We start from the raw sequence: 25,595 nt of genomic DNA on the forward strand, positions 1-25,595 counted from the left end.
TCTGCAGAGGATTTGGAGAGCTCTGCAGCAGCCTCCTTACAGCAATTGCTCCATAGCACCACGAGCCATTGTTTCTTCATGTATATGTAGATATAAGGGTGATGTAACTTCTGGTGAGAAGTTCCAGATAAAGAATTATGTCAAGTAAAACCTTCCTAGATGCTGCTGCAGTAAATTCCCCACTGCTTTCACCTCAGTTACTTACCCATTGTCAAAATGCTTGGTATACACATTACCACCACTTCTTTGTTTTTATATGGTATGTTTTTTTGTTGTTTTATGTTTGTTACAGCAACTCTGTATTGTGGAAAGAGCCGAATGCTTGCAGAATATTTAAACTGAATCTTTCTGGCACTGTTCTGTCTGTGTGTCTTTTTTTTTTTTTTTTTGGTGCTCTGACAAACAGAGAGGCTTGATCTGTGGCCTACATGCTAGAAAACATGTTATTTGTTTGAAAGCTCAGGTGATTATAGTCTTTTATAGATTTTATGAAATCAGGTCAATAGATTCTCGTAGTCAAAGCAGTGAGCCAACCAAGCTGATAAGCTACAGCAACCTCAGTTACCAAAAATCTGTGAGATTTTCACTGTAAAATTGCTAAAAACTCTTGGTGGTTTTTGTTTGGTTGGTTGGTTGGTTTGGTTTGGGGTTTTTTTTTGAGTGGGGGTTTTTTTGGTTGGTTTTTTTGTTTGTGGGTTTTTTTTTTCTTTTCTGTAATAAACAGGTCATAAAATTAATTCTTTTATTCTATTTCCTGATCTTAAATTCTTTAATGAACTGCTTTGGCAATAAAAGTCACTGTTTGTACTTGTGATTTAGTGAGATGTGCTTATGTGAAGAACTTAGGAAAAACTAATAATGTGGCCTGGTTTTTAACCTGTTTATTTAAATGTCTGCATCTTCTGGACTGTATAAAAAGCCTTGGAGAACTGTCAAACAGTGTGATACAACTCAAGATGTTGTTGCAGACCTACTTCTATGCTTATCTCTTAAAGACATTTCTGACTCTGAGCTGGTATTGATACATATAATTGAGAAAGCACTTGTGCAACAAGAGCATTTATTGGAACATAAATGGATTGAGAACATGAAGAGTGTTTGGAAGTTTTGATGAAGTGTTCAGATTTGCATTATAGATGAGCCTGAGCACTGCAAAAACCTCCAGACTTACTTTGCACCTTTTTAATAAGGGAATTGTGTGTGAAAAAGCTATGAAAATAGGATCAGTTTTGTAATAACCTGCATGGAGTGTTATCTGATTCTAGGTCTACCAGATTTTTTAAACTCCATTTATATCTGGAAGGTGTCTTTGTTTTTTAGTTGCAGCAGTGATCCAAATACAGAGTATTTGGCTGAACTAATGTAAAGTTATAGACTTGAACAGCAGATGATTTAAAGACTGTTCTACCATCCTTCCGTGATAAACACACTCAGGATAACCAGCTGATGGATCTTTCTGGTTTCTTAAAAACTTATCTCCAGTGCCTTTTAATTTGTTCAGATTTGTAGGTCTTATAAGACAATTTAAAATATGATTTGTCTGTAGTACTAGTTTTGTGTAACTGTATCTAAGAGTTGTATTGAAATTCTGATAGTTGTCTTTCACATTTCAAATAATTAATTATCATGCTGAACCTCTACGGTGGCAGACCTCCTAAAATGTGACACTTTGTGTAAGCTGTTTCTGCTGTGCTCTGCTGAGCTTTGCTGTTTCTGTTGCTTCTAACTCTCCTGGCTTCAGGTATTTTAAATGGACTAAAAGTTTGTTCATCAGCACCCTGGGAATATGTTGGATTTCTCATGGTAATATGCATAGAAATCCATTTTGAATGTGTAGGTAATAAAACGTATCTGTTCATCCCCCAGTGCTCTTTAAAACAATGTTCCTCAGTTAGGTAATATTGTGGATGGTAACCATTAGCCCTGGTCCCAAACTGATTGATAAAACATTGGGCCATGTGCTTTTCTGTTTGAAAAGGATACATCTGATCAGCTGAATTCAACTAATGAGCAGCTCTTCAAATTTCACATGGGAATTAGTGTGGGTGTTGCCAGGGAGAATGCACATCCCAATTTTCTAGTTGTTAAACTGTTACCCTGAAGAACCCATGAATCTTTGCAGAGCATAAAAAGACTTGTTTCCTCTTTTGCTTATTTTCCCCTGAAAAATAAGTAGGGGAAAGGGCAGTATTTTTATAGGCAATTTTGGAGCTGCTCCTAACTTTCAAACTGAGTATGGCATGTTTAAAACACACAAACCAGAAACCTTGGAAAACGAGAGTCAAGACTTAAACTTTTCATTTTGCTGCCTATAATAATGTCCAAGAATCTTCACTTTATTTGGTTATTCGTGCGACTCACATATTGGCAGCCTCTCAAATTTATTAGGAGTAGAAAAGGTTTGTTCTTGTACCAGATCATGTTACCCTTTACAGTTAGAACATAAACTTCAGCACCTGAAAACAAGAATGGACATTAAACACAATCTGTCTTCTGCTGGAATTTGCTGTTTGAAGTAGGTAATTAATAAGAATTTGTTAAATGGTTGATATTCCTTTAGTTGGACGTCTGGGAGACAAAACTTTCTGTTGCCAAGTTGTGCTTCGTGTGGGCTCAGCATTTGTGTCAGACATGAAGCACATACTTGTGAAATGGGTGGCAAAAGATAAAGCAGTGTGTGCACGGGTGGAACAAACCCCAGAACCAACTTTTGGCATACAGTTCTGGCTTTTAGGTCTTGCATTTGACATGGTTATATGTTAATGAAAATAATGGGCAAGTTTATCAGTGGTACCTCAAAAATATACATGATTTATTTTCCCTTGGCAGTCAACACTTGCACTTAATTCTTTTTACCTAAGGCTCAGGTGTGCAGTTTAATAACATCTATGTTCTGATTATGAATAACTTCTGCAATATTTTAAGACCACTGGTTCGATTTTTAGAGTAATTTTAACTCAAGAATCTTCCTGGGAATGTTTTTCTTGCTGTTTTAAAATGCAATAAATACACTTAACTTGAAATTTTAAATACATGTGAAAAGCAACTGCTTGTCATAAATGGCAGGCATTGAAATAATGTTAAGTTCTTCCATGTGTTGGTGCCCTGATACATGAGCTCATACAGAATTTAGTGTGTACAGGATATCTTCTTCCTCTGGGCACTGAGCAGGCCAATGTATTTAGACAGCAGGGGAGCAATGGACTAAAGCAGGTGCAGCAGCTGAAATTGTGACGGCCTTTCAATGATTTGTGTTTAAATCATTAATCTTTCTGAACTCGTGAGTTTTTCTCAGACAGGGCTGGACTTTATGGCTTATTAGTGTTTTATAAGGTTTACTGTAGAACCCTGTGCTTAGCATGAGTGCTTACTACCAGCATTTCAAAATATGAAAGCATTTTGAGATCGTGCATGTATCAGGCTCTTCTCACTGAATTTGGGGAAAGGGCAGGTACTATGTACTGTATTACCCAGAGTCTTTGAAAAATTACATTAACAAAAATTCACATACTGTGTTCTCACCAAGAAGTTAATGGGAAGTTTATGCCAGGAGGTTGAAGGAAGGTGGGGGTCGGTCTCTTCTCCCAGGTAACAAAGCAATAGGACAAGAAGAAATGGCCTGCAGATGCACTAGGGAAAGTTCAGATTGGATATTAGGGAAATGCTTTCACTGGACTGGTTGTCAAGAATTGCAAAGGCTGCCCCAGGGAAGCAGTGGAGTCACTGTCCCTGGAGGTTTTTAAAAGGCACGAGACCAGGTGGTTTGGAGCAGGGGCCAAGGAGCAACATGGGATTCTCCATCTTCATCTCCTACCAAGAGGAAATCAGCTGAAATCAGACTGTGTGTTCCATTTCTGTCTGAAAAGTCCTGCAGGTCTGAGCTCTCTGTGCTTTGTGTGATAACAGACACTGTGCCTTTCTGACCAGAACAGAAATGTTCTGGACATGTTACACTTTGAATTTGTACATACACGGATCCGAACACTTCACTAGTCATCCTCAAAGTTAAAATTCTGCAGTGTTTGTTCAAAACCAGTCCTGTACTAGTAAATGCAGGGATTGAGATGTGGTGGATTTCTGCTTCTCTTCAGGAATCTTGACTGCACCAGGAAAATGAATTACTGGTTTTACAGTGGAACCAGTGGTATAAATCATATCTAGAGATAGCTATTGTACAACTTCCAGCAGTACTGATGTGGAATTAAGAAGACAGATTATAGACTTGCCTTCAAGGCACCTGCAGCCATACTTTTTTCTCATCAATTAAGAAATAAACAAAAAAAACCCCAAACCCAAAATACCCTTTGTACTCTGTAAGTTTGAATATATTAGGGTTTTTTTCTTAATGTAATGTTGGAAGCATCGTGACCACCTTTTCATTTGATTTGGAGTTTTTGAAATGAGTTGAAACAAAAGCTGCAAAATGTATTACCGAGGTATTTAAACAGGGTGCAAAGGTTAAGCAGCTTGAATTCTTTCAGTATTTAAATGACTTCATCTTTAAGGGAGTTAAAATCCTTTATAAGAATCTACTTACATGTGCATAGCATGAGATGTCTCACTGGACTATACCGTCATCTGTGTTCTTCATCAAGAGAAATATTTCAAGTTTAAACGTTGCCTAAGGATCTTTCCCTTTCTTTGCCATGCTTTGTACTTGGCATTTTTTGTTTCTTCTGTAAAACTCTTTTCCTTCAGATCACTTAATCATTTTTCCATTTTCTCCAGCATGGAGATCCAAAGGTTTATTTTGGTTTGCTCTGTAACTTGCCATCCTCTTCATAAAGTGAACAGCTGCTTTGTCACCACCTTGATGCTCCCTGTTCTGGATTCAGATACCAAGAGAGATGACAACCTTTGTAAAATACTCTTATTTTAGGTCTATTTTAGAAGAATGTGCCTATGCAGATTCTATCTTAAGCTAATACAGGAGAGGAAACAAAGGGATGGGCAGCACCATGTGCAAACTGGTGTTTTCAGTTTTGATACAGCCTGCAGATTGTTGCTGTTATTAAATAGAATTCAGAGACTATGGATCCTTCAAATTGTTAAATTACTTTTCTCCATCAGTCTCTAATATGTTGATTCCTTGGAGCAAGAAAATGCACGTTCACCAGCCTTAATTTCTGTTTCTGTTCAGTCAGTGGTTTTTACTAAGTTGAGATTTTCTTCATGGATAGTGAAGATTAATGTAGTCTTTTACCTCCCTTCATTTGTGGTGTTTTGGTGGGGGTTTTTTGTTTGTTTGTTTTTGGTTTTGTTTTGTTTTGTTTGTTTTTTGGTTTTTTCACAATTTTTGTAACCAGACTGAAGAAAATGGTCTAATCCACTACATTTAGTTGTCTTTTGGAATTAACCTTTTGTCAGGGCTAAGAGTAACATACTCCATAGGGCAATAACTGCTACATAGTTACTCCCAGGATTGCTTCTTTCCTGCTAAAGAAACGTGGTTGTTTAGGTGCAGCATGGACAGCCCTAGAAGGCAATAAAAAAGGCTGTGGAACCAAGGAGTGACTAATGAGAGTAAAAGAAAATACTGCCTTAGCTGCTCACTAATTGAACAGTCTGAGGCAGCAGCCCCATGTTTGAAGTAGAACATGATCAGATAAGATTGAGGCAGCATCGATACAAAGGTCACTTTGAGGCTTCACAGGTGAAATTTTACTTCAGGATTTCATAAGCCTGAGTGTTCAGTATTGCAGCCTTAATCTGTGTAGCTCTGTGTATTTGTTTTATTTGTATATTGTTGCTTTTCTTTTACCTACACAGTTCTCTGACATATTTGTCTATTTATTAAGAGGCTTAATATTGTCAGTGGCCATCTGTCAGGATTTTACTCTGCATAAAAGCAAGGACTTGGCAAAAGAGTATCTCTGTACACATTCCTGTTGGATCACTCGACAACTGTCAGCCTGCTCAATATCTTGCCTGATAACTAGAGAAGATGAGTCCTCCAGAAATGCTTTTCCGAAAATAATTTGCAATTGCTGTTATTCTGCTTCAGGCCTGCAGATAATGTGTGGTGAAATGCAGCCATGTAGAGCTGGTTACTAGGTCAGGTTTCTCACAGGAAGAGTTGTCTCCTCTCTTAAAATTTTAATAAATAAGGAAATAACTTCCCTAAGTTCTCTTTAGTTTGTTAGAATTCACAAAGCATTCTAGCAATGCATTTCTTCTGCTGGCAATGCAGAAGGATGTAACTGTATTTGCTTTGGTTGGCAATACGGACAGCATTCATCAAAAAAGCATCAGAGAAAATATATTTTAAACTCTTACAGAGAGCTGCTCTTCAGCTCAAGACCATGCAAGATTGATTTATGTGTGTGTCTCCTTAGACTTCTCCATATGCCTTCATTTCAATTGCTCCATGATGAAGCAATATATTCAGCATGTAATATTTTATATTAAATATATATGTATATATTTACGTGTCTGTGTGACATATGAATGGGTTGCTGTAAAATACATGCCTTATTTCAAGAAAGCAGAGTTGTCTTTGTTCGAAAATACTGACTCTTACACAGATTTATTTTAAAATTATTTTTAGCCTGCATATATTTTTATTTTTCTTCCTTAAAAAAGGGCTGAGTATATCAGGGAACTAAATGGCAGACCCGTAACTTTGGTTCGTAGTTTGTAGCAAAACAAATAACGTGAAATGGTTATTGTGTTTTAACAAATGACTGTGTAACAGATGATCCATGGTAACGCTGTGCTTGAGTTTAGCAAGTAAAAACATACTTGAGTTTAACTAAACAAATGTTACCCCGAGGAATGTGGGCTGGCATGCAGCAAACTCCAGTGAGCCTTAGTAATTCATTCATGGTGCCTGCACCATAACTCCACGGGCAATAAATATGCTCCTAATTCCTGCAAACAGATCCTGTAACTTCACAGTTCAAAACAAATCTAAGGGGGGGTTTGCCTCACTCCTCTTGGTTAGTGCCCCAATCTCAGGAGCTGTTAATCAGAACTGCTGCTATTTATGTTTGGTATTAAAGTTAAATATACAACACTCTTGGCCCAGTTTTATGTGCATTACAAAGGCTTTGCAGCAGCAGCATCTCTATGCCATGGCACATATTATAGGTAATTCATTCCACTGTAACATAGCAAATATACAGAATAGATGATCTGTCCTGAAAGAGGAGGAAAACCAAATCCACCCATCCACCCGTATTCCTCAGCTTTTCTGAAATGCAGTGTTGGAGCTTGCCATTTCTACTCCTTGGACCAGAGGTGGCACAGAATACCTGTACTGGAGATAACAACACTTCAGCTAGAAAAGAAAGTTGGCTTTGCATCTGAAATGGCTGCACAAAAATTGGAAGGACATAATAAAATCAGGATTTTGTCTCCACTACAGTTACGGTATTTTAAAAATGTGCGGCCCGATTATGTGAAAAACAATCTGGGGTTTGCTGGGTTGGTTTTGGTTTATATTTAAACTGGTGTACTGGTTGGTTTACAATACTTTCTTTCAGAGAGTTAGGCTGGAAACAGCAGAAGACACCAGTTGACAGTCAGTTTAATTTGCTGATTCATCTGTTACAGTGATGGCATCAGGCCAGAGCTTGGCTCGCTCGCTGGAGGCTGAGAGCTGTGAAGATGCTGGGACTTGAAGGAATGTTGTTAAATTGTTGCTGAGTGGAGGCAGTGAAAGTTGTTTTTTTTTTCTTTATTTTTAAAGCGATTCTAATTTTGCATTGACAGAAATCCTTCTACCTTGAACTGGCAGTGTTTTTTAGTTAAATTGAGACCAAACATTAGAAAGATACAAGTTTGGAACAGCTGGATATTAGTTAAGTGCTTCTTCCATGGATATCTTGTGCAACCAAAAATGCAGCTCAAATAAGCTTATGTTTCACAGCAATCAAACAGAGTTTTGGCAAAGGCTTTGCAAATGTCGTCTTTTCCTGGCAGACTTGCAAAATAAACCTGCTGGGTTAAGTAATGAGACTAAAAGGGAAAAAATCCAGGAAATCTTTTCTTGCCAACAAGCAATCTGGAAGAGGGTTACGACTGAAGAATTGATCGTTTCTAATTTAAAAGAAGCATCTTAAGTAGATTTAACTCTTTTTGCATGAAGTCTGACCCTCAAAAGAGTTCTGAGCATCTAATTCAGACACTGAGACTTTTGGAGCGTGTGGCATTTGGGGTTGGTTTTGTTTTGTTTTTTTTTGTTTTAATTGCTAACAATGGAACTAGAAATGGTTTACATGAACAGAACAAACAACTCGCTGCCTCCTGCTTTTCAAAATCAGTTATTTCGGGGGAGGACATACTGTCATTTCAGTGTTCTCTATGTAACATCACTCTTCTTCTCCACAGCTGTAAACACCAGCAGGTATGCTGAAAGTTATAGGATCCAGACATATGCAGAATATGTTGAGAACAAACATGAAGACAAACAGACAAAGAGAAAATGTACAGAAGACAGTTGGAAGGAGATGGAGAGGAAACGGTTAAAAACTCAGTGCACACCCTACATCTCCCAGGGTCGGTACTACTGTGTTAACAGGTGAGGTGACTTCTGCTTTGCCAACTCTAATATTTTTCTTGCATTTTTGTTAGAAGTCTGGCAATTTTCAGGTAGTTCTTAACTAATAAATGAGGGTTTTTTTCCTGCATTTATTTCTTTGCATGTAAATCAATAGTGGTACATCACCTGTCGCAAGATGAGAAGTGAAAGAGCAGAGAGAATTTCATCACCAGTGTGATTAGACAGATTTTTAAATTCTGGGATCTTGGGGACAGGTCAAATCACAGCTTCTGAGCTTCATGTAGCAGCATCATTCCTTATAACCACATTAAAAAATTTATTTTCTCCATTCATTTGATACTTTTGAATGGCTTGTGTCTTCTGATACTTAGCTGTCATCTTATAACCTTTTGAAGGCCATGCTGGTTTTTGGATGACTTTCCATGGTGATAATAGTGCAGCAAGGAAGGGCATGAATTACCTTCTGGAGCAGTCCTGCTGAAGTTGTCCTTATGCTTCAGGAACAGGATGACAAATGATGATACTTACCTGGCTTTAAGCTTTTGGTATAAAACTTGAAGGACAAAATTAAGTCAGGACATGCTGCTTTTGATTCTGGCACAGTCTGTTGCTTTATGTATTTCTTGTTCCATTTTTACCCTCGTCTTAATGACAGGTTTTGGATATGAGGGTAACAGGCAGCTTCTTTCTCAGTCATCTGTGTAGCTGTGTGTGAGAATGGTCTTTTAGTGTTAATGTAACTGTATAATTAACCTATCAAGTTATTACCATTCTTTCTATCAATTCTATATGAAAATATATGAAAATAAGTTTAAGTGGAATGTGCAAGCTACATTTCTCTAAGGTGGTGTTTTGGTTTGGTTTTTTGGGGGGGACTCTCTCTCCTTTCCCACCCTGTGGTTAAACAGACCAAATATAATGGTCACAAAACCAATGCTGTCCCTTTTGCTGTGTCTTTCTTGGGAATGCTATGACAAGTTCCAGCTCATTATATCTTCCTGTAAATGTGGTCTGTCATGTAACAAATATGCTCAACTTGTTCTGTTCTTGCCACTGACATAACCCTGTGATTTTGCAGGTGTGTATTTTGGCCAGCTGTCAGATATTCATGGCTTTTGTCATGGTGGGAATTCTAAATGTGTTATAGACGTGTTTGATTCAAAAAACCATATGGAGGAACCTGGTGATAAAATCCATATCAAATGGAGTTAGTTTAATGGAACTGTTGTACTCAGTGAAACTTGGAAGTGTGTGCTGTGGAGAGATGGGGAGCTCTACAGATTGTCCTGGCACCAGCTTGCTTGTGGCTCAGGTTTAGGTCTGTCATTAAGTTGGTATCACAGGTTCTAGGCAGATAGTGAGGGTGACAGCACATGGAAAATAGTAAATGCAGAAAGCTGATTTGCTGTTGTCTTGTAAATAAGTTTGAGAATTGCCACATATGTACAATTTGGAAAATCGCTGAATAAAATTTTCAGTGAATTCTTTCCTTTGAAGTTTGCCATACCCCAATGAGTTGTTTGCCTAAGCACTTAATCTTGGCAGGTTTTAATATATTTTTTCTATCTAGTGTTGTAAAATTTCACAAGAAGCAGCTTTTTGGTTTTAGATGATCAACACTTAGATAGCCTTGGATAGAAGGCATTATTTTGTTGACAGACCTTCCTTTATAATTGATGTTACATGAATTTTTGTTCTCTTCTTACTCAATTGATAAAGTGATTTTGTTCTGTCCCAAATTCCCTTTCATGCAGGTCTTTTGACATGAATTTTATTTTTATTTGTTACTAGTTAGATTGTATTCTTTTGTCAACTAATCTTTTGTAAATGCTTCCTCTCAAGTGTAATCTGGTTAGATATAATATGGAACTGCAAACCATGTGGTCTTTCACTCAAGAGGAACATTTTCTTTTTGCTTTCAGACAAAGGTATATAAAATACTTATATTTTTATATATTATATTATTATATATTATATATAACCATTTTAATATAAAATATAATAACTATAGCATAATATTTATATAAACAACCAGGACAAATATATATATATATGTGCATTTCTATGTGTGTATATTTGTCCAGATTACTGTAAGTCCTATCTAGCTGAGCACTCAGTGCTGTGATGTATCCAGCAGCTGATCTCTTTTAATAGCTTCATGTTACTACATCCTTTATTTATTTATTATTTAATAAGCTTGCTGAATCAGTTCTGCCAAGGAGCACAGCTGCAGAGTAGCTGTTCCCCTCCACGATGACAATGTGTCCTGGCTACTCTTTCATTCAGTAATGGAGTTGTTGGGTATTTCTTGTGAGGAACTTTGTCTTAAACTGCCAGATTGATAGGTATGTAACAAAGGTTCTTTAATCCCTGTCTTGTTGAAAAAATTGTATTATAGAGGAATTACTCTTCAGAAAATATGGTGTAATAGCAGTCACAAGATAAAATCACTTAACGTGTATTCCTTGATACTGCTGCTGCTAAATATCAAAATTTATCCTGGTGGAAATATGCCAGATTATTAATGTAAGATGGAGAAGTAGAGGGAAAACTGAAGCATTTGACAAAACTTGAAGCAGTAACTCAGATCCCCTTCTCTGAAGCCTTTGCTGTTCAGAACAGAGGTGGGACAGGGTGGGACTGGCTGTGCTGTGCCAGCTCTGCCAGGGCTCTGAAACGCCTGCATGTGAGAACCTTCCCTCAGCAAAATAGTGTTAAACCATAGAAAAGCCAAATAGAGTATGTTCTGTGTAAAACCAAGTATCCTGCCCTACTTGTACTTATTCTAGTTTTCCTGATCATCATCTAGGAATAGTAAAATAGAATAAGGCCAGTGGCAAAGGACTAGTGTGAAGCACAGGAAGTGATGTGTCATTTACCTTACAAATTTTGTACTTAAAACTGCAATAGCTGCATCTTACCTCCTGTCCAGTCAGGGTGCTGTTTATAGCACCACTTCCTTGAATGTCTTAATTTTACTGTCGATTATCTAATTTTTGAAATGTTCAAGTATTTCTACCCATGATTCTGTTTTTTACAGGAAGGGTTTTTTATAATGGTTTATTATCAAATAAAGGATAGGAATTGGGAGAAACTTAAGTCATTAAATATATGGATAACAAATATTGCAAGCCAGTTATTATAATAGGCCAGTACTGTAGTGTTATTTCACGTGATTTCACCTGCTCTTAAGCCGAAATGACTGATTTTTATGATGGATCAGTATCTACTCCCACCCCTCTAATTTTATTCAAAGTCTCAGGAGAACACAAGGTTTATGTTTTTGTTTAAATGAAATTTATTTGAAGTTGAAGGTCTGCATATATCCAGGCCAATTCAAAATGTTCTGTTGTGATGAAGTGTTTCTTTTAAAACTCAGAAGTGCTTTCCCAAAACAGAAAATGTTAAATGCTGCATCATCATAATTGTTTTCCCTTTTGCCCCCCCTCCACCTGCTGATTCTTTCAAATTAATTATCAGAGCACTATTTGGATTGCTGATATTTAGTATTTGAAATGGCATTACAAAGTCCATGGCCATTTTAATCAGGTGGAGTCTGTGCCCTTTGTGGCAGTGCAGGACCTCCACATGCTGTTGATTCATCACGCTGTGATCAGTGCTCATGGTGCTACTCCTGCTGCTGGAATTTAACACAAATTCCTTTTGATTAGAAATCAACAGAGAGAAATCAAGAACCAAATGCAGGTTTCCTGTTTCTCCCACCCTCCTGCAGTGCCATTCATCCTCACCAGGTGTGCCCGTGGGCTGGCACTGAAAGCAGCAGAAGGGAGAGCTTGGGGAAGAGGGATGGGTGGGAATGTTGGTGAAGAGTCTTGGGACCCCACTTCCCATTATCCCTGGCTGCTGGGAAAGCTGTATTGTTCACCAGCTAAATCTACCAACTGCCAACATATGTTGGCTTTTGTTGTGGTGGACCTTTTTTTTTTGGTGGTTTCTCAGTGCCCCTACCCCCCAAAAAACCCCACAACTTGGCTAGTGATTTTATTTTTAAAATGAGAACAAGCTCCATTTCAATATGCAAAAGAAATTTCAGAGCCTGTTTAAATATATTCTTTAAAACAAAATCAAATTATTGCTTGGATAGCTGTTGTACCTGTGTGTTTTGAAACCTAAGTGTTGTGTAGTTTATGGATGGTGGAAATCTCTGTCTCTAACTGGTTCAGGTATCCAGAGTTTGGATAAATAATAAAGGAAGTTGATCCGAATTGGACAACTGCTGATATGTATTAGTGTGTTTGAGTCTAAACAACTAAACTTTGTTTAGTTGTTTCTCAGCAGACTAAGGAAATTGAGACAGACATGTGGACACATCCAGAATAATGGGTATTATTGGAAAACTGAACTTTGCTCCAAGCTGTTCTCTAACTTGGATATGCAGCTACTAAGTTCATAAATAATATTGCTGTAATCTTGAATCTTATTTTCGGTTAAAGAAGAATAACACACAAAAAAAATCAACCCTTAGCCATACAATCAATGCATGAATGTAAAATAAAATTAATATGTTGGGAGAAAGTAAGATGCCAACAGTTCCTGATTATAAAATTATGGGGTTTTTTGTATTTTGTACTGCCACTTTTTTGGTGGGTTTTTCCCCCCCCTAAAGTATCTGCAGGAGGAATGTAAGGCCTAAATTAATTTTTATTTTGTACTTTGGTACACAGATGAATGTGCACTGAAAGGGAAGAACTTGTTTCTCTTTATTCACAATAACTTCACAAGAGCCTTAAGCTGAAAAAAAATTAAATTCAACCATAAGACCATTCATAAAGGGAGCTTCTTCCTGCAGTGATCCTGGCATCATAAGTTATGGCTCTTGAGTTTTTCTTCCTTATGTGTTTTTCAGAGTGTCTTTCCCAAAAGTAGAATTCTTACAAGCTTTTCTAAATTTTTAAAAAAATTTTTAAAATTTTTAAAAAAACATAGTAGTTTTTAATTCCCTAAATGCTCTTTCTTGACTAGATTTTTTTTTTTTCTTTCAAACCCAGTTTTTGCCTGTTTTGCCATATTGAGTTGTGTATGTAGGATAAACAGTTCTATCCAGCTTTTTGGCTTCCATCTTTTTATTGATGGTAGTTGTGGTGTGACTCCAAATGATGATTTGTAAGAAATCATGCAAGAACGCCTTCTGTGTGTGACTGTTTGGAAGAAAAGCCAACTATTCATCAAAGTAAATGGTGTTTGTGCTCCTAAAGTGGAAGTAAGAGCATGAGACGTAATCATATGTTTCATGTTTGTTTATTGCCTTTGGACATCCCAGAAAGGGTCTGTTTTAAATTGCAAAATGTTCAGCTGAAAAAATTCCATTTCAAAGCCAAAACTGTACTACCAAATTTAGAAGTCCTTCCTTTAGGTGAAACCTTATTGAAACACCATAATTCCCTGGTATTGATTAAAAAGAAAACAATACCTTGTAAAGCTTTGTTTTATAACACTATTAATATTTCAGCCACAGAATGGAACATGGCTTAGATGCATACAGCCGTGTTGTGTGGTCCTTAATGGAAAACTAAAGGTTCATAAGTCTAAAACTACCTTTTTTTTTTTAATTGGTAGTTCTAAAAGAGCATTAAATTAGACATTTAAATAGCTGGTGTTCACATATCTAGAAGTTCATAGTGGGAATTGTTTTTTTAATTTAGCCCCTTTGCTCCTGCATTCTTTCTTGTACTCATGCTAATTTGATTTTAAGATTGTCATTTGTCTTTGAAGGGATCTTAACAATAGCATTGCAGTGGAACACAAACCTACCCAGTGTTATTTCAGTGTGTGCTGAATGAAGTGGAGCTCTGAGTTCATCTTCATCCCCTGTTAGTCAGGCTTTATTAGATACTACTAATGAAATGAGTGTGTGATTTTTTTGTGCTTTTTATTTAACCAGCCCCATGGATAATAGGACTTTTCGCTTTAAAGTCAGATTTAAAGTTTATTATATGGAACTTGATGGTTTTCTCTGCCTTTATATAATAGAAATGCTTTTAAAACCCTCTGTAGTTCCAGGAGAGAGGATGAAGTGAACATGTGGAATCCTTCAATATGGAGATGTGTGTTTGAGGCTCAGTCGTGTGTAACTGGGTGTCTATTGACAGTGCTTTAACCATGAGAATAAAAGTTAAAACTAAGCAGGGACAGAGAACAGCTTTAATTACATTTCAGTTGGGTGATCTCATCAGAACAGCAGCCAAGCCTTAGACATCTATAGTACAAAGAATGAATACCTTGATCTCCATAAGATTGGATTAGATAGCCAAGTTATGGAATTTTATAGTTAAGTTATAGTTCCAGATAATGTCACTTCATGGTACACCACTTACTACAGTTTATTCTGCTACCTTCATAAGCATTTAATAGATGTACAACAACTAGTACCTATGTAATAGTAATCCTTGACTCATTCCTAATCATCTCTCTTCTGTGTGCCAGTTTTACAGGTACCAGCACAGTGGGCAAGAGAAGCATGAGTCCTATTGAGGAAGAAACTGGTTCTGATGATATGGAAGAGGGAGAGGGCCAAGGTCCAGAATGTGATCAGACAGACTCCTGTGCAGAGGCCCTTCCAGATGGTAAGAAGAGAGCCAAAAAATTGAAAAAGATCAAGACAGATCAAGTTCCAGCAGGTGAGTGCAGTGTTGGTACACGTTTTTGTTGTTTGAAAGTGCCCTGGGCCTGAACAGAACCAAAGTTGTTCTCTTGAATGTCTTTGCTTGTAGCAGTGAGTTACTCCATTACAAAGTGATGAATTTTACATTATACAAAAATTGGGAAAAACAAGCAACAAAACCAAAACAAAACCAGAGAACCCACAAACAACCAAAACCCCACCCAAGACCAACCAAATGAAGCAGAATGTAGTTGATTTATTACTTGCTTACTTTCTTTCTTAAGATAAAACTGAATATTTTTTTAGCTATTCTTAATATTTTTTAAATGTGACTTTCTATTCAAGATTACTCAGTGTTATTAGTCATCTAGAGCACTCCCTGTATTGAAATATATTCAAATACTCATAGATAAAACTTCATTTATATATCTGCATTAGCAACTTTTATCCAGAAAGTGGTATTGTATACCAAGCATCCTTTCTCCTGATTTGGCAGAGTAAAATCTTTCGTAGCTGATTCAAAAGCTGTGCTTGGAAATTGCTTTCTTCTTGCAATTTAGGAGGGCAGTTGGGCCATGTAAGCATATGCAAAATGACAGGAGCGTCTACTGTAATTCCAAGTATAAAATTCAGGCTCTGGATTTGGCATTATGGAAATATGCATTATTGGTATTAGTGTGATTCATCTTTATTCTCCAATTAATTTGGGCTGGAAATATTCTTCACTATCTTAACTGCCTAGAACAAAAATAACTACAAGTACACATGAGAAAGTAGTATTATTTAACTTTATCATCCCAGTTATTGCAAAACCAAAATTACTTAATTACTTGGATTAAAAATGCAGTATTTACTGTTTGGATAAGAAACCCGGTATTAACCTTCATTCCCCCCAACCCCCTCTTTTTTTTAAGTGCCTATTCATAAACACTCTCTTGGTTTCTCTTTGTAAATATTGACTTGCCAGTAATGTATCTGGAACCTCACTCTACAGGAGAAAATATGTCTTAATGTGCTCTGACAGAACAAAAAAAATTCTTGATTTAATTTTTGTCCCATGACTGTCTTTTAGGAAGCCTCACCACTAGTTCCACTGGAATTTTTGAAGTCCCTGAAACATGGTAGGAAACAACTGCCTTAACAAGTGGAATTGACTGAAAGCAGTTGAGAGAATACACCTCTTGGAAGCCATACTTTATTTAAATAAAGTGGTGTTAACAAAGCAGTCTGTGTCCTGAAAATCAGTTTAATTATTTTAAACTGTTTATTGAACAATCACTGTCAGTTTTGCTTGTGTGTATATTAACCAGTGTATGACTCGTTGTTGATCATGTGAAATCCTTGCTGTCGTAACCAATGTTAGATTTAAGAAGCAAGACTAAATGTATTTTGGTCACCTCCTTTGGCATGCTGGCTCTGAACTGTCCAAACCCAACTGGCACTCCATGATTCCATGCTAGGCTGTCTCCTGTGCTTGGGGGGAGTTACCACGAATCTCCTCCTATTTTGCTGTTTTTCCAGGCAGTATCAGTTTGCTGTCAGCATTCTGGAAACAGGTAGAACTGCAGTTTCACATATTGCTTTCTACCACTTACTTTATCTGGAAATATCTTTTGAATTTCTGCTCTCTACCCCCACCCCCTGTGCAGATGGTATTCATCTAAATGCCAGCTTTACACATACCTTACCTTTTCAAAAAACTGTAACTTAAAAGTTTCTCAAACATTAATTTCCTGGTGGGAGGTAATTTTTCTTTGTTTTCACATCTGTTGCTGTTTTCGCCTTTAAATTCTGGTTTGTTTCTTCCCTCCTTCTTCTTCCCCAGCTTGTGGGGCTTTTGTAAAAATGTTTTTTTGTGATAAACCTGCTAACTGCACCAGCCCTTTATTTGTTTAAAAAAGGACCTGCATTGATAGATTTCAGAAAATGTTTGATATTTAACTTTTTTGTATCATGGAAATAAAAACAAAGTATGTATTTCCATAAAATGAAAATTAAAGACATTTTCTTAGGAACTCGTTTGTTTTTATTTATTAGCTTCTGAAATGTTTTTAGTGAAATCTTTTTTTTTTTCTCCTTCAGAATATAACAATTTTTTGACAGCCTGTGATTAGCAGACCCTCTTGATCCATGGACTACTTTCAAGATATTTGTGAAATGTAACCAAGAAAAGCAAGCTTAATGTCACGAGTCTTAAATTGCTGTGTGTTTCCCTTGAAGACATGAAAACAAAAGAAGAGAGTTCTACAAATTATCAAACAATCAAAACCATTGCTGTGGAGAGTGGAATATCAAGAAGGCTTCATGAGATTATATTTACATTAGAGTGGGAGCCACTGTCATTTAAACAATGCAGTAACCTGTTTAAAGCTATGCCAAAATTCATGGGGTTTTAAATTACTGTGAACTTGCACTGCAAAGGGAAAAATAATTTAAAGATGTTAAATGTGAGATGTTATATTTCTAACCTTGGAATACTCCCAGAAGTAGTATAATTAATTTGGTTTTTTAATAGCAGCCGTATCATCACATTCTCACACTAAAATGTGGGAAAGAAGACTCTATTAGTGATGCAAGGGAAAATTAGTAACTGAACTCTTGTGCTCTCAAGGATCCAGAGACTTTTCTTCCCCAAGACTCATGACCTTAGGACTAAATACTTAAATCACTTTCATCTTGAGTATCCAAACCAATTGCAAATTTAGCTCTCATAATATATGCAACACTTAATAGAAGTTGTATAAAGTCCTCATGGGGATGATTCAGGTCATTTATATGGTGTTCTGTGCAAATGTTGAAGAGTGTTATTAACTATATATCCAAAAGAACTGGCATCATGTGATTTGGAATGGAGCTTAGAGCCATGATGACAAAAGGATACAAAAGCATTTAAAGAGATTGTCAAAGTACAGGTTAAGAGGTGAGGGAGTCTCTGCTCAAGAGATAGAGGCCCACGTTGTCACAGAGAATCCACGTGGAGTCTTCACCCCAAGACCATTAGGATCATCTTTGTTCTTGAAAAGCAACACTTAGATACCTGCAGGGAAAATACAAGTCTTAATTGTATTACAATACAATCCCTTAAAAATTTGTTTCTTCAAACCAGACAGTGTACATACTTCTGTAAACTATGAAAGTTAATAGATATACCCACTACTTCTACTCTCCTCCCCTCCTCAGTTGTCATTTTGCGGAGCTGGATGTTACTTATCTCTATCTGTAATTAAATCCTCTGAAGAAAATAGCGCTTTTCCCTTTCCTAGTCCTTACGTGTGCTTGATTTTACCAGTGAGCACCTGGGTAAGCTACTAAAATGTGCTGGCTGCGGGGCTATGCTATTTTTAATACTAAGTTTGGGTTGACAAGTGTCAGTGTGTCAGAGGTGGTGTCCTAAGCAGGGACTGACCCCACTGATACCACATCAAACCTCCTTATTCTGTGGGGTTTGGTTCACTTCCCTGCGCTTGAAGTGAAATCATTAATTCTAGAAGGGAAAGAATGTAGCTTCTTAAATTAGATCCACATTTGTTTCATAATGTGTGTTTAAAATATGTGCCTAGAATTTGTTTCTGAAAAGCAGAGCTGTCATCGCTAGTTGTGATGGCTCTGGGGATTCCTGGGCTCCTGCTCCCTGGCGCTTTGTGTGTTGTTACTGACTCCAGAGGTCATTGAATCGCAGAATATCCTGAGCTGGACCCACAAGGAGCATCGACTAGAGCTCCAAGAGACCCCAGGAATTCCACCGTGTCCCTGAGGGCTTTGTCCCGGCGCCTCTCGCCCTGCGGTGCTGCCCCGCCCCGCTCCCCTCAGGGCCGGGCGGTGGCGGCGCCGCCCGTCCCCTCCTCCCGTCCCTGCGAGCCGTGGGGGGCCGGGGGCTTCACCGCCCTCAGCGTTCTTGCTCGTGCCTCCCGAAGGCGTAAAGCAGCCTTTAGAAAACATTACCTTGCGGTCAAGTCGCGCTGTGGAACATTTTCTTCAGCAGCCGGTCAGGGGCTTTGCTGTGGCGGGCAGTGCCCAACGCGGGCTGTCCCTGCTTGGGCTGAGGCCACCGCAGGCTCTGAGGGGACAGAGCTGAGGGGGAGACGCTGAGGAGGGTGTAGGAACCAACAAGCAACAATATATAGAAGTGCTGGAAGTAGGGGTTGAAGGAAGTGAGGAACTGAATTGAGAAAGTGAGGGAATTTTGTCGGTGGTGTTGAGGAAAGGAGTGTGGGCCTGAACATGTGAGTATCTGAAGAAATGGCGTGGAGAAAACATGAGGGAGGTCTGGCTCAGCAGCAACTGAGGTAGGTGAGCTGGCACCCTGCCCTTGCAGAGGAATGAGAATGGGCTTGTTTGGCTGGAACTTACACTTGACAGCGCTAATTTATCTGTGGTGATGGAGCGCTTCGTTGCTCGCATCAGAAAGCAGGTTAAAACTGTACTTGAAGTAATCATTTTCAAATTCATCTCAAGCATTTATGGGTGAGAAGCGTTAGCTCGTGTCAAAATGCAGAGGACTACAGCACAGGGTATTGGAAGTTGCTGGTAGACAAATAGATAAAGGTAATTGTGTAGCGTAGGCTAAGGAGGGGGAGTGTGAATGTCCCTAAAGCATGGATTTGAATGGGCACAGGTAAGAGAGAATGAATTAATCCCATGTAAAATTGAGATTGCTGGGGGTGCAACAGCCCGTCTGGGTCTCAGTTTTGATCCAGTTGTAAAACCGAGAGAGATAGAAAGCTAAAACTTTGGGTGACTGTGGGAAAAAGTAAATGTAACTCTTTCTTTCTTTAGACCTTTGAGTTCTGTCATGGTGCCCAGAAAATGTCTGGTACCCTGGATGTGTTCTCTCTCTTAAAATCCTGGTAAACGTAATGCAGACCAAAATGTCCTCTGCGATTCAGTGTCAGAGCATACGCAAGGAGACTCTTGGTAATCAAAAGTTCTTGGCTTCTGAAATGTTTAGACTACTGCCAGCTGAGCAGATGTGTACATTGAAGAAGATTCCTCAAGTTACTCCACAGTACATTTAGTAAATGAATAAACATTTTCTTGCCTGTATTGCACTGTTGCAGCATTAGACTTACACTAAAGTAACGCTCCCTGTGTGCTTCACAGAAATACTGCCACACGTTCATTGCACAAGGAGCAATGGATGGTGGGTTAGACTGAGGTTTATAGGGGCAATATATTCATAATTAGGATGTCCTATTTGCTTTAATAGTATGCAGGAAGCTCTTTTAAAAAAATACTCCTTTTCCAGCAGAATAATTGTTGGCAGCCATGTGCTTCCATGAGCGCTATAGCAGATCACAAGTCAGCCTGGGCTCAACGTGAACTCGTATGGAACACATTATTCATAAATGCCATATTGAAAACATTCAGCCAAAGTGTGAAAAATTAGATTTCCCTGTGCTTATATTAATTTCTTAAAATGGCTGATAGTTGTATTTGTACATGAACAGTCTATAGTCTGAAAATATTGCAAACAGTGTTCTGGCTTATTCCCAGAGTGACCCTGGAGGATGGGGTTGGTGTGTGGCTGAATGTGAGAATCTGGAGGTTGTGGCTGTGCCAAGCCAGTTGCATCCTAATCTCTGATCTGTTTTCAACCCATCAAATGACTGAAAATGCAATTATATTCAATCTGATTACTTCAAAAACAGCTTTTGAAGTTACCAATTCCTTATATAAGCCTCGAAAAACTTTGCACTGTTATTAAGGTAAGAATGGCTATTTTGTTTGATTCTGCATACTTATTCTTTAACTTTTACCTTGAATATCTTTTTCAAATGGGATTTTAAATTTAGAATGTTCAGGGATCGTGGTTTGGTTCATGTATATACTCAGGGGTGGGTTTTTATTTCTTTGTTGTTCTTTTTCTTTTTTAAATTAGAAGTTAGATGACTTCATTGTAGGATGCTCCTGACTTCAAAAATAAGTTTGCTCCAAGCATGTACAGCATGTGTCTCTACCATTTAAAATTTTTGCATTTGGGGAATTTGATTGCTTCATTTGCAATAAATAACTGATACATATTTGCCAACAATTCCACAGTAATTTAAAATTGACCCTCTATTGTCTTTGTCAAAGGTCTGCATTTCAACCTTGCCCTTTAATTCTCTCATGTGCTCGATTTACTTTCAGTTATATTTTTAATGTGCTGCTGAGAAGCTGCCAGTTATCATTAGAAACTTCTTTACTGCAATACTGACAGTGGATACAGTATTTTAGTTGTCTGGTCTTATGCTGAGCATACTGTCATCAGAGAATAATTCTCTGTTGCAGAGACATAATTTCACGTTGATATTACTGGACTCCCTCACATGTAGACTAATAACCCTTTCTGCTAGATTGTACCACACTCCCCTGGGGCTTTGAAGTAGTTGTTACTAAAACAGATTAAAGAATGGTGGTACTAAATGATCAGTCTGTGAAGAACTTAAGGGGAAGTGTTTATACTGGCAAATTTTAGGAGGTCAATGGGGTGATGCTTGAAATATTTAATATTCCATTCTCATAGAACAGATCACTGTATTTTTAGTACTTCAGTCAGGTTTCTTAATTGATATAAATTCCTCTGTCTCTTAGAGGGTGCAGCTCCAAGGTGTTAAAGCACTTATAACATCTTCATAATAATTTTTAATGGATATTTGCAATTAATGCACAGGGGAGTTTTCGAGACTCACACCTTTGGTTTGAATTATGTCCAAGAACAGGAATTTAACATCTAATTGTTCATCTAATTCATGTCTAACACGAAATTTGGGCTCAGGATGTGTCTAAAGAAAAATGGAAATTCAGTGACAGAGTCACTTGTTTAATACCCTTTACTCTTTTTATGCCCTTTTTTTTTGATGAAAGAGCTCAAAGAATTAGACTAAATATAAACTAAATATGAAACTCTATTTTAGACTGACAGTTTTAACAAATACAACTTCTCTGAAAGTCATTTTTAAACACTTGTGATGACAGTAGTAATGTGCTGATTCAGTATGAGTACTAGCTGGTACTAAAATCTAAATTTAATGTAGTTTATCTTAAAAAAAAAATGACAGTAGCAGCTATACAAGCTCTAAGAAACTGTTGAGTTTATAAAAAGACTAAAGAATAGAATGATGCTCAATTTAATGTATTTCCATACTAGTGGCACTCAAGTGTTAGCAGGTGGAGGTATTTTTTCACCATGGGAGCAATCTGTAAAAGTCTTGCTTTTGAAATTACTACTCCAACACATAAGTCTGATGAGCAACAGTAAAAAGTAGCATTTTCTGAGGAAAATGCACTATTTTTCATGGCAAAGAAAGGCTTCCCAGTTATAGTCTGACAATTTGCAAAGACTTGCTGAATGCACGAACTGAGCTCTGTGATGTTAGAAGAGCCCCTGTCTGGTTTCTCTTTGTGTCTGTGATATGTGATCTCAGGGTATGTGTGTCATGAGCTGGAAGCTTTTCTGCCTGTATGTTAAAAAGCAGCTTTTCTTACTCTAGTTTGCCAAAACATGCACTCAGGACAATGTATTTTAGTGAAACACAAGATTTTCTGTCAGTAGATGCTTTTCAATCTAGTATAGATGTTTTCTCAGTTTGAATAAGGAATTTGGGAAGTTCTATTCTGCTGCTACAGGAGTTCAGATGAGACAGAGTTGTGATATGTTCTGAAGTCCAATTTCTTCAATAAAGGTAGTTCCCCACATCCCTTCCTGAGCATATATCAACACTTTGAAGTAATGCACAACAAATTTAACAGTGGCTACCACATTCTCATCTACTTCTACTTACGAAATGCTCACTAATGTTAAACAAACCAAACACTTTCTTGTCCCTTGAATACTTTCCTGAAAAACAAGCACACACATAAACACAGCTGTAACTGCTGCAGTAAAAGTGCAGTAAAAAAAAAAACCTTAGAAAAATGTTGAATGTTTACTCTACATATAGTTTTACTGGTGTGTATTTTACCTTTATGTTTAGTAATAAATTATTTGGATACAAATACTGCTGTGAATGGAGCATAGAGTACAATTTCAAGTATAATCATACAATCTAAGGTAGATTTGTGAACTGTAATCAGTATTTAGAGCTCCATTACTCATTTTGGCAAATAGATTTCACGTTGTTCCCCTCGGCAAGATCTGAAATTATCCCTGTGTCTGAAATTGCAGCCTTTGCCTCTCCCAGGCTGTTGGATGACTCAGGCAATCTGTGTAATCTCCGTGTGTCCACGGATGGAGCACTCACTCCATTTCCACAGGCTGAATATTTATGAGAAATGCAACATAAAATTACTAATCTGGCATGATGAGTGTTCAACATCCTGCAGGGATGGTGGAACCACTGTGTGGCTGCTCAGCCACGCTACCACCAGTGCAAAGGAATTCCTGGAGCAAGGCTGGAGGCACTGGCAAACAGCTCATGAGAACAGGACAGTGACAAACATGGTAAAAGCTACAGAAAACTGGAAGAGTTTTTTGCTTGGAGGCTGAAGAGCTGACCCAAACCCTAACAAATCCTAAAATTACTGAAAGGAAATGGACAAAGGTTTTCACTAAAGATGAGAAAAACTTGTGAGGATGTCTTCACATTTAATAGAACTGAAAAGTCTTGTGCAGGTAAGACCTCATGCAGGGGTGCCCTTTGACAAATGTGACACTAGACTGAGCAAAGATAAAACTGTTTCCCTGTTTTATTGAATAACATGCAACTGTATTAACACCTGTAAGTGTTGAGCACTCAGCTGGGCCACAGAATGTGGATGTTCCACACTGGAGCAGATTTTATGTGTCTCGCCCTTGTTAGGGGCAATTAATTCCTAGTCACTGACATGTTCTCTAACTTTACATGCCTGTAAAAGTGTAACAAGCTCTAAGGTTACTATTTATTTCCCACAGCTCTTCTGTTAAATGCCAGTACTGTGGTATTTATGTCTTTACTGGTTTTTATGCCAGCAAACAATATGCAAACATTTAGTCAAATAGACACTGGAAGATGAAAGAACCAAATGGTTTGTATTATACAATTTCCTTTCCTTGCTTCTTTGTACATTCTTAATAAGAACATTTGCTCCTCATTTAATCATTTAATTTCAATTTGTAAAAGTGAGAAATATTTTCTTATTGAGCATTCTTAATAGGTTTGCTATCTGTGTGTTTCTTTGAGACAGCTGGAAGATTCTATATATACTCCAAATGTTTCAGTCTTCTGCTTAATTTTTCAGTTTATAGATAATTACTGAGGGTGTTAGCAGATTTTGCAGAGAGAGACATCACGACAACAAGACATGCTTGTCTTAGCAGTCTTCTTTGAAGAGAATATCCAGTTTCTATTCCTTTATGGTTTGGGGAGGGCTTGGTTGTGTTGCAAGGCACATTCTAAAAATAAAACATGAAAATGTCTAGCTGTAAGTGTAAGTATGTGGTGACTGCAGATGTGGATATGATATGCTCAGGAAGAACAAGGCCAAGCATTGACATCCCAACACTGTGGGAAACAGAACAGAGTAAGTGATCTTTTTTGGCCCATAAATACAACTGAAGTTGTATTTGCAAACAGTCCAACTGTGGAAACTTCTGGGAAAAAACAGCAGGAAGCTGACACTTGTCTAGGATTGTGTGTAACAGAAGTGCAAGCTAACTCAAGTTCAGGAGACTTGGGGGTGAGCTTTTTTCCCTAATGCTGAAGTGTATTTGCATTTCAGAGAGGTTTAGGGTTGTGTCTGGCTCAAAGGTCACATGATTTTCAAGTTTCCTCCAAGGGAAGGTGAGTTGCACACCAAGTTTAACGTAGTGCAACCTAGAAAAATTAAAAAGTAAAAGTGTTTGCTGTAGTGAGATGTAAATACAGGGACTTGTAGTAGATGAGAAGAATTTGCAGGACTCATTTGTTACCTTTCACATATTTTCCATTGCTGCCCTTGCTCTGTGTATTGTGAACCTACCAGACATGGATGTTTACTGCAGATCAGCAGAGTCTTACTAAGATCTACCCACATTCAAACTGAAAAAAATCATCACACTGAATTATCAAAGCTTGCAGTGCAAGCAGCACAGAGTTCTAACTGTTGATAACAAACTGAGAGTGCTGCCACGTTCCAGATGTTTTATTCTGTGGAATAGAAATCACTGTGAATGATCCTAAGAGAAAATAAGGACTGTGCCACTGATCTCTCTGGATGGGTGGATCCATTTCAGCATGGCTGGCTTTTAGGTAACTGAATTAGTACTGGAAACTGGAATGGAAAAAATGGGTAATATAAATAAGTTAAAGCATCCATAATCATAGATACACAGTATCTGCTTAATAAGAAAACCAAGGCAGGGACTTAACAACCCTTATAAAATTCCAAATATCTAAACAGAATAGCTGGAGAATTGACATAGTTGACTTGAAAATCTAGAGTGCTTTACTTGTATTTCATTAGAAAAAAGTAATGGCTTAGTGATTGAATAATATTATGCCACATTCAAAAGCACAGTCTCCCACTCCCCCT

The 25,595-nt window shown here is 37.7% G+C and overlaps 1 protein-coding gene and 2 long non-coding RNA genes across 5 annotated transcripts in view; 2 read left to right on the forward strand and 1 right to left on the reverse strand.

Moving 5' to 3' along the window:
* Positions 1–18,384, forward strand: part of PARN (poly(A)-specific ribonuclease) — a 48,454-nt gene extending 30,070 nt beyond the window's left edge. Inside the window, exons 22-25 of one of the 3 annotated variants that reach the window (XM_032703578.1) lie at positions 8,332–8,521; positions 14,948–15,141; positions 16,198–16,246; positions 17,208–18,384. In XM_032703578.1, the coding sequence (XP_032559469.1) occupies positions 8,332–8,521; positions 14,948–15,141; positions 16,198–16,246; position 17,208 (434 nt within the window). In that variant the 3' untranslated portion in view covers positions 17,209–18,384. Of the gene's footprint in view, positions 1–8,331; positions 8,522–14,947; positions 15,142–16,197 lie in introns of all 3 variants that reach the window. The other 2 variants (XM_032703579.1, XM_032703577.1) reach the window with 2 other exon arrangements.
* On the reverse strand, positions 17,225–19,438 carry LOC116794694. The gene is made up of 2 exons (XR_004359860.1): positions 19,068–19,438; positions 17,225–18,162 (listed from the first exon to the last, which is right to left on the reverse strand). It is a non-coding gene; the product is annotated as an uncharacterized LOC116794694 (long non-coding RNA).
* A 471-nt stretch (positions 19,439–19,909) lies between these two features.
* LOC116794693 lies at positions 19,910–24,503 on the forward strand. Its single transcript, XR_004359859.1, has 2 exons — positions 19,910–20,830; positions 23,272–24,503. It is a non-coding gene; the product is annotated as an uncharacterized LOC116794693 (long non-coding RNA).
* Positions 24,504–25,595: the final 1,092 nt, after the last annotated feature.

The sequence above is a fragment of the Chiroxiphia lanceolata genome, chromosome 16, assembly GCF_009829145.1.
Source record: "Chiroxiphia lanceolata isolate bChiLan1 chromosome 16, bChiLan1.pri, whole genome shotgun sequence".
Taxonomy (NCBI): domain Eukaryota; kingdom Metazoa; phylum Chordata; class Aves; order Passeriformes; family Pipridae; genus Chiroxiphia; species Chiroxiphia lanceolata.